Genomic DNA, 10,169 nt, shown 5'->3' with positions numbered 1-10,169 from the left:
ATACATATTATAAATATTTTTATATATTTATATGAATATTATATGTTATATAAATTATATATAATATAACATATATTATATATTATATATATTATACATTTATATAAATGTACATTTATACATAATATATATATTAATGTATATTTATAATATACATTTATATTATGTATTATATATAATATAATACATTTATACATTTATATTAATATACAGAATATTAATTTTATATTTATACATAATATTAATACATTTGTACATTTATATTAATTATATTAATACATTTATACTTAATATTACTATTATACTTAATATTAATATATATTAATAAAATTATAATTTATACATTTATATAATATTCATTTGTAATTTATACATTTATAATAATATAGACTTATACGTTTATAAATATATTTGTATTATGTATTATATATAATATAATACATTTATAATACATTTATATATTTTTTAGCGAATATATAAATATATTTATTTATAAATATTTATAAATGTATTATAAATACATAAATGTATATAAAAATATAAATTATAAAAATACCCAAAAAATATGTTTTAAAAATACCTCTAAAAATAATCCCAAAAACATTTACAGTAAAAGTTTTTCATATAGTTTTTGAAAAACAACTCAAAAAATAACTAATCCAAACGGACTTGTATTTCAAAAACGAAATGCTACAGTGCTGTTTTTGAAATACAACCCAAAAACAGTTAATCCAAATGGAGCCAAATATTTTTTAAAAAATAAATGGCCTCATAAACTATTAATTTTTTATGACTTTCATCCATTACATGAGTAAAGTATTGGCTCTTTATGGATATTTTATCCTGAATCATTTAATTTATGTTAAATACATAAATATTTATAACTAAAATTGAAAAAGTGTTATATTAATATTTCTACGGAAGAAAAACTGGTAGGTTTTGTGTTTAACAAAAATTAAATATTTGAGAGTAAATACAAATCTGTATTTGAGAATAAATATTTGTGATAAAGTAAATGTTTGAAAGTAAAATATATGTAAAGAGCTGGTACTTTAAATAGGCAATATGTATTTGCCTATAAACTACGCTCGTTAAAGTTTTTTAATTGTTAATTAATTTGTAATACTTTGCCATTCATTGGACATGTGGCACAAAGGACAAATCAGATACAAAATTCTAATTTCACTCTCTAAAATAATATTTTAATCATTTGGACTGAATTTGTAAAGGATTAGTAACCCCAGGGGAGGTCAGTGTAATTGTTCAAACCACAGGGGAGGTAAGTGTAAATGTCAGAAACCTCAGGGGAGGTTTCTGAAATTATCCCAAAAAAAAAGGGGTCCTTGGACTTTCTCATAATTAGTTACTTCAAAATGCCATTCTTTCCCAACAGGTAAGCATAAGATGAGTTGGGGAGTCTTCAAAGATGCCATAATCCAGTAACAATTGAAGAAGATAACAGATATGTCTGTATTTGAATAGATGGATCTGATTGTGAATACAACTTCCAATGAATGATAATTTGTTTCTTTGTCTCCATTTGACAATATTTGATATGATATGTCAATTATGTTATCTTAATGTCTACATCAGTTGCAAGGATACCATATCGTCCACTTTTGCACCATCTGACAATATTTGATGTGACTGTGCGTTTGATAAAACTGAAATTTGAATCTATTAAATTATTAAATATTAAATCAAATATATTTAAGTGAATATTACATTCAGTAAGAAGTGAATAGTTTATTACTTATTTTTGGAAGCAAATTTTGCCTAAGAAATTCAGTAGCACTTAATTAATTCAGATGTTCAATTTTGGTTATTAAACACATCTGAATATATTAAGATCTAAATAGATTAAGTTTAAGTGATGAATTGCGTTATTAAGCATTGCCTCAGTTTGGGATGAATGATAACTAATGTAAATTTGAACTTAAAACTCAAAACTTGAATATATTTCATACATCTAACGATTATGGTGTATACATTTGTGTTTGGATTGAAGATTATTTCACTTTATTTACACCTTATTTACACACACTGATTTGCTTGCATCATCAACACATTTTCCAATAACCTTTTTATCTCGCATACATCATATCAAAAAAGTGCTACAGTAAAAATATCTCAAATAATTTACAATCCAAACAAAGTAAACCAAGGCAACATAATAGTATTTTATTGTAGAGATATCTAAATATTGTACTAGTATTTACAATAAGTAAATAGATGCAAGTTATTAGCAACTCCAAAATAATGAAGCAATAACATATAAATTAAAATGTAATATGTCTACAATGATATTACCACCAACTACGTAGTTCACTCAAAATCATTAGTAGATTCACAAGATCATTAATGATGCCCAACATACTTGTTAACAATTATTTGAGGATTTGATGACTTGAGTGGAGTACGTAATGTTTATAGGGCTAATAAGCCTCACGAAAAAAGCAGTTTTAGTCGCCTTGTTTAGAGGCGGACCATATTGTCCCTATTGGTTTGTACACAGCACATTTATTGTTTGGATTGAGGTTTTCCCCACAAAAATTTTTATATTTCTGTGAACACATTTTTAAATTACTTTTTCCTTACCTTATATATATCAAATCGTTACGGTATATTTTTTTTTCTAAAACTCTTAAAAATAGCAATTCAAATAGACGGTCCTCAAAATATTAATTTTTGACCAATTTAGAAAAATGGACGTTTAACCATTAACCAGTAATTTGGATGGAGAAGTGCAAACGTGCAACGAAAAGTAGCATGTGACTGGAACTAGGGTTACAAACGAGCCGAGCCGAGTCGAGTCGAGTTTTGGCTTAATCGAGTCGAGTCTTGACTTAATTTTATTGAACTCGAACTCGAACTCGAGCTCGATGAGTTGGCAATTTAAAGCGCGAGCCCGAGCTCCACTTGATTTGAACCGAACTCGAGCTCGAAAAAAATAAAAAATAAAAAATATATTTTTAAATAAATAAATAAAATAATATTTTTTCTTAATAAATAATAAAATATTAAGGATATATATATAATTTTACTATTAAAATAAAAAATATAAAAATATATATATACTTAAAAAATATATATATATATATATACTGAAAAAAAAAAATATATATATATATATATATATACCTGACTCGCGAGCTAACGGGCTTAATATTTTGAGCTCGATTTCTACTCGAGCCAGCTCAAACTCGACTCAAGCCACTCGCGAGCGGCTCGGTTCGTTTGCAGCCCTAACCGGAACGTGTTGTTACCAAAATTGAGTTCAGCTAACGTTTTCTTTTTTCCTTTTTAAAGATGAACTTTAGGAAAAGATAATTTCTAGAAAAAAAAAAAGAAATTTGAAACAGGACTTGATTTCCAATAATTTGTGCAATTACATCAAGCTTGATATCCATTAGGTTTTTACTTAAAAAAACTTGATGGAAATATATATATATATTTTTTTGCATAGATCTCGAGGTCTAGGAAATCTAGTTGAGTTTTACACAACACTCAACTTCTAGGAAATCACTTTTGATTTCAACATTCTCTAAAGAAAAGAACAGAGAGAAAGTCAATTTCCTAGAAATCGGGAAATTTTACATAACTCGTTTTGCATGAAATTGATGTCGAAGAAATGGAGTTCCATTTGACTCTCTTCCTTTGGCTAAAAAGTACGATTTCCTTGAATCAAAACACTGTTTATACATAGCTCAATTTTCAGGAAATTGAATTTAGTTCTAACTTTTTATTGTTCCATATGAAAATTTTTGAAAATCATGAAATTTTACGTAGAATTGCATTTTAAAGGAAATCTAGTTCAGTTTTAGACAAATTATTTATCTTGTTCTTAGGACTATATGAATCACATGGATTGGAGTGTCAATTAAAACTTTAAAAAGATAGGACTTTGGGAATCATATTTCGAATTTTAAAGTTGTAACACTTGAAAATAATTTCTTTGCCATTAAAGCTTAATAACCTAGACTATTTTTATCACAAGATTGCTCAAACATATTTACTTTGCTCGTACATATTTATTTTTTCCTTTTGATTTACTTTCAAAGTTTAGATCAATAAAACTTAATTTAATAAAAAAATTAATGGAGAAAAGCTTTTTCCCTTGCCCAAGTTTTTGAAATATTGGCAGGTACCAGGCACAAAGCCACTCTTCCTTCCATCCAAATTGGCTAAATCACATGTTAATTGTCATGAATTAGCCAAAACTGATCCTTTAGGACTAAAGGTGTTCTCCATCAACTAGTAGGCACCAAATTGATACATTCCCAAACACTAGGGACTTAAACTGCATTTTGCTCGAAAATCTAAACATGACGCAAGAGCACACATTTGGCCGTGCAGGCGCCAAATAGAATTACATATATTACAGAATTGAGAAAACTCCACACAGTCCTAGAATTTTCCCGAAGGCCCCAAATCTCTTCGGTCTCAAGGAAACTTCTGGAATTTCAAATCTTTCCTCTTTTCCCTCCTAACCACCAGTATAAATAGCCCAAAGCCCTCTCTCAAATCCTAAAACCGAAAATCCCCAAATTTCAGTAGCAAAATATTTCCAAATCATAAAAGTTGCCATTATACTATGGATTTTTTTCCCTTTTATAGAAGCCAGCAACGGCCAAAGCCCTCTGTCGGAAATTTTCGAATCCCTGTCCGGCCTCAGGAGGAGGAGGCGAAGTCAGCGACCAGGAGTCAGAAGGTGGTTCAGATCCCGGTCCAATTTGTCGGGTCGGAATCCGGCCCGGACTGCTCCAAGTCGGCATCCAAAATCCAGAAGGTCTTTAGGGGCTTTCTGGTGAGGAAAAGTATGAGGAAGATCATGGCGATTAAGAAGGAAGTGGATGAGATCGAAGCTAGGGTTTGGAGAAGTGAGGAGGTGGAGTTGCTGGAGAAGGACGGGAAGGAGAGGTTGAAGGTGAATGAGATGTTGATGGCTCTGCTATTCAGGTTGGATTCAGTTCGCGGTGTGGATTCTGGGGTTAGGGATTGTAGAAAGAGTGTGATTAGGAAGGCAATTGCGCTGCAAGAAAGAGTGGATGCTATTGCTGCTGCAGCTGCTGCTGCTTCTACGTCGGCTGATGTTAATTTAGTTGAACCTGAATCTGAAACCCTCGCTGAGAAGGATCAACAACCAGAATATCAGGTTCTTGAGATCAAAGATGAAGCTCCTGCTGCTGCTGCTGCAAGGAATTCGGTAGAAAAATTTGATGGTTCTGAGGATCAAATTCCCCAAAATTATGGTAATGTTCTTGATTTTGGGAATAATGGGTCTGGTCAAGGCACAGAGGAAAGAAATAATGGAGGAGCAGATGAGGAGCCATTGTGTGAGGGGAAGATTTCAGACGGCTTGATAAATGATGAAGAATCAGGGGCTCCGAAACGAGACAGAGAGGATGATGTTGGGGCCGATTTAGAAATGATTGCTGAGGAAGGCAATCGTGTTGAGGATGTGGAGAAGGTGGATGCTGGAATTGATTCAAAAATGAAAGTGGATGTAGAGGCCCGTCTTAACAAACTAATGCCTCTTGAGAATATTAAAAACCAGAATTGCTGTGAGGTCCAAGTTGTTGATTCACCAATGGAGGATAATGGAGAAGATACCTGTGAAAGGACTCCTGCTTTGAGTGAATGTGTGGAGGAAAGCCTGGAGACGAGGCAAATGGAGGATGTGATCAGAGCCAAACAGGGGAATGAAGGAAGAAAGTATGGGGGAGGTGATGACAAGAGGAACAGGGAACTGCTGGAGATGATGATGGAGAAGAATGAAAAAATGATGAAGTTGATGACTCAACTCAATGAGAGGAATGAAGTGCAGATGCGGATGTTGAATACATTAACTCAGAGGGTGGAGAAGCTGGAGAAGGCATTTGTTTGTGATATGATCAAGAGGAAGAAGAAGAGGGCATAAGAGTATAGGTTTAATGATGTTGGATAGTATTTGTGGGTCTTTGGCTTTTTTGTCTTGCTTTTGATTTTTCACACAACGTTGATGTAAATAAACTTTATTGGCTGTTTTACAGCTAATGATTCAAAAGCATAGCATCTGCTTTACTAGATTGAGTTATGAGCATATTAATTTTTGTCGTATACATTTCACTCTTTATTTTTCATGTTATGTAGTATTCGTTTTGCAACATAATTCACGTAGAACATTTATGATGATAGTGAAGCTAATAAAGACTCAACATTTTTGAAGCAAGTAACGACTCAAAACAATTTGAGGAAGTGGAATTTGTTTGTAAGATTTGGAAGCGCGATGCAATTGTTTAATTTAATGTTGAGAGGATTATACCATAATAGCACAAGGAGTGAAAAATGAATTCAGACAGATCAAAACACTACTATTGGTATGATAATCAACCTTACATAGATTTATGAGATAATTCAAGCCATAGATGTTAAGGATTTTTTAATGCAAATTACAAATTTGTTATTAGTTATGTGAACTTAGCCTTGGAGGGAGATGGAAACGATGATACAATCAGGAATGTTCTTATTTCATCGAAATTTTCTAGTTCATGTTTTTTTATACATGTGTGTGTGCCTTTCTTCTTCTTCTTTTTTTTTTTTTTGGGGGGGGGGGGTTATTTGCCGGAGTATGTCAGATTCGTAAGTATTAAGCTTCATTGCTTGTGTTTTTCTTTTTGTAGTATGGCGGGGTGAAAGTTGAGTCCCTGGAATCTTTCTAAGAGACTAGTAAATATCTGTTGTTAGAGTTGTTAGATAACACTACTCTTTGAATTTTAAGGCTAGAACCTTAGGTCATTTCAGTTGCCCTTGCACACACCATGATGTGTTATCTCTTACAGGAATTACTCTAGTTAGATAAGTTCTATTACAAGAAAAGTGCAGAAAAGTGCTTGTCTAATGTCTAATAATAATTCACTTTGATTATCTGATAAAAGATTTAGGCTTATGGACATGTTCATAAATTGATTTCCTTCGTTGTTATTTCTTGCATTAGGAATGAGAGGCAATATTCTTATATTGATCATGCAGCAGGAAGATCTTCCACCCATGAAAACAAGGAAGGTTCTATAATTGCTCTATAGTGTGTGCTTAACCAGATAGGTGTAGAAGCAGATTGTGGAGTTTTACTTTGGCTTATATCCTCCAGTCACCTTTATCTATTATATGGCCATTTTTCTGTTTGAAAGATCGAGAAATGCTTCTTTTGTTTCTCTTACTTGGGCCATACGTGTAACCTTTATTAAGTCCTATATCCTGAATACTTTTGGCCATGAAAGCCTACTTTAGACTTTGCACGCCCTTATCTAATGAAAGCTTTAGGATTGGTGTTGTGCTAGTCAGCATGTACAACTCAAAACCATTGCTTTATTAGAACAGTTGACAAAATTCAATGAATTAACCAAATCTTGTAGTTTTCACTAGTATGTCATCTTAATTTTGTTCTGTATGAACAATTAGATTAAAGTTGATCCTTCCAACGAACACAATGATTCTGACCTATGAAAGGCTCTGGAGAGGGCCATGTAAAAGATGAAATTAAGAGTTCTTTGGGCCTGAATGCAAAGTTACAAATAAAACCTATTGCCTTTGTTGTTTGCATTTCCCACAGATACCGGGCAGAGAAACCTATATTGTCAAATGTTAACTTGGATGTACCAAGTGGTAGCTTAGTAGCAATTGTTGGTAGCACCGAAGAGGGAAAGACATCACTTTTGTTGGCAATACTTGGCCAGCTTTCTCTAGCTTCTGATATAGCTACTGTCATCCTCATAGGAAACGTGCCTCAAGGCTCATGCATTTTCAATTTAGTCATAGGGATTTTGCATGTTTTTGTTGATCTCATTTGCTTTGATGGATGTTGCTTGCATTGTGATTAAATTTTGAGTTTCTTATCCTTGCTACCATGGTTACAAAATCAGAAAGTCTTCATACTGAATTCAAATTGTCCAAGTTTTCATATAAGTAATTGCAGTGCCTGTCACACTTTTACTGAAAATCAAAGCAGCAATTTGTGTTTACTTCGGTTGCAGGGGGGCTGGTCCAGGTGCATTATTTTTTGTTTAGACCCTAACATGGTCAACATGATCTGGTGTAACGGCTGCCAATGAACTCAGTTTTCTTCTTCTGACAGCTTCACAATTTTTTTGGCATGAACATGTTCTAGGCTTTTTTTTTTTTTTTTTTACCCTGCTTGTTCACAATATTTTGTTACGCTGCTTGTTTTGTAGTTGCTGTAGTTCATCAGAAGTCACTAGGGATAAACCATGAGAGTAGCAGAAAATTTACAACTGAGAAAAAAAGCAATCTAATGACCACTGATTCTAAACCTCTACGAATTGTTGTTCTTATGAATTTCTCTGCGGTATTCTGTGGCTTATTGGCAAAGGCTTCACAATTTCTTTTATACTGAATGAACCCCTAGCCGACTTGGCAAGTAACTACACGAAACTATTGCTGGAGTCAGCCTTCATAGACTTGTGCTTAAGACCACCTTAGAGTACCCAAGAAAAGGAGCACGAGTTCTGCATTGGGGCTCTAATACATAAAATAAGCTCGAAACTTACGATAGCTGTATAGTAATCATTTTTACCTTTGTAAATTGCTTCCAAGCTTCTATTACAGTGGCTGTGGTTTAATGTTCTGTATATCCAAATTAAATATTTGTGTTCCTTACACATCAATTCTATCTGTTTTGTGCTAGTACTAGTTTTCCCTTATCATACATTGCCCTTAGTAATTAGGATCTTGTGAGGTTTTCTTCACTGATCAGAACAACAGAATGTGGCTATTCCTGCGTCTAAAAGATACAGAGTTGTGGTTGGCAAACTAATCTCTTATCTCTTTGCTTCTAAACAATGTGGACTATGTTTTGAGCTGTTGATTGAACAATGACCTTTGAAAAATTAGTGAGAGCAACTCATTTGATGAAAAATTTAGTCACTTCGAGATTGCAATAAAAGATGTTTTACCCCTCAATTAGGCATATGAACATGTATGAGAAAATACCATGTAGGTGCTTTGCTTTTATGATGGCAAAAGTTGTTGAAGTACTTTGACTACCTCTTGAATTACAATTACGAACTGATGAGTCATCGTGATTTTTTTGCATAATAGATAATGTACCTTTATTTCCCATTACTTATTAGATCAAGGAGCTAAAATCCTTGGTTTTTGTCATCACATTGATGGAAATTTACACAATTAGAAATTTGGTTTTAGTATGCTATCAATACGAGTGTCATCTTTAAGGATACATTTTTCTTGAACATTAGTGATCAAGTTATTCTTTTTCTTCTGCATCAAATATGCCAATCACTTGCAATTTTTCATTTCTGAATTGTACTTACCTTCATTCTTCTATGATTTGAGTGTTGCTTCACAACTTGGTGCCCCAACATACGTATACTTCCCTTTGTCATTTCTATATCTTTCTGAGTAACTGCCTTTATAGAGAAGATTCGGTTTCCATCCTTTTAACTTATGTTTCACCTTATCCAGCAAATATTTATAGGACTAGGGATAGCTGTGTTTAAGAATAATAGGAAAACACAGGTACGGTCCTAAATCATCATCAGTGCTAGACAATGTTTTAAAACTCGGACCGTTAATTGAACCGGTGAAGTGTTCGGATCAAGGTTCAACCGGTCGGACCGGTTCAACCTTGGTTCAATGAATTTTTAAAAAAATAATTTATATAAATATATATATATGCACAAAATAAGACATGTATTGGGCTAATTTAAAACTTTATATGATGAAAAGTTTACTATTTTTGAATAACTTGGATTTTCAGAAATAAATTTTTTAAATTATAAGTTGAAACAAATAAATTTCATCTCAATTTCAATTATATCTACCAAAAAATAATCTTAAATCCAACCCAAAACTACCACAATATTTTGAAATTATACAAAATTCACGTCTATGAGAATTTAGATATTGTGAGTTTAAATTTTAATTTACGTTTTTGGGATTTAGAGATTGCAATTTAAAAAAAAAAAGAAATTTGGAGTTTGAAGGAAGTTAAGAGAATCGAAAATAGAAATGCAAACTTGATAAGAAACGAAAAATGAGATAAAAGTGAATGATTATGGTATTTAATAATTAGTCTTAGGGTTAAAGAGAATAATTCTTTTTTAATTTTTTCAATTTAATGGACAAAACAAAATTAAAAGATGGAAGAAAAT

At 32.3% G+C, this 10,169-nt stretch overlaps 1 protein-coding gene across 1 annotated transcript; it reads left to right on the top strand.

Moving 5' to 3' along the window:
* The first annotated feature begins 4,594 nt into the window (after positions 1-4,594).
* On the top strand, positions 4,595-5,920 carry LOC113708271 (uncharacterized). The gene has a single exon (XM_027230734.2). It carries the CDS (start codon positions 4,595-4,597, stop codon positions 5,918-5,920), a length of 1,326 nt encoding a protein of 441 aa, XP_027086535.2.
* Positions 5,921-10,169: the final 4,249 nt, after the last annotated feature.

The sequence above is a fragment of the Coffea arabica genome, chromosome 9e, assembly GCF_036785885.1.
Source record: "Coffea arabica cultivar ET-39 chromosome 9e, Coffea Arabica ET-39 HiFi, whole genome shotgun sequence".
In the NCBI taxonomy this organism is placed as follows: domain Eukaryota; kingdom Viridiplantae; phylum Streptophyta; class Magnoliopsida; order Gentianales; family Rubiaceae; genus Coffea; species Coffea arabica.
This window is presented reverse-complemented; position numbering and strand designations above follow the sequence as displayed.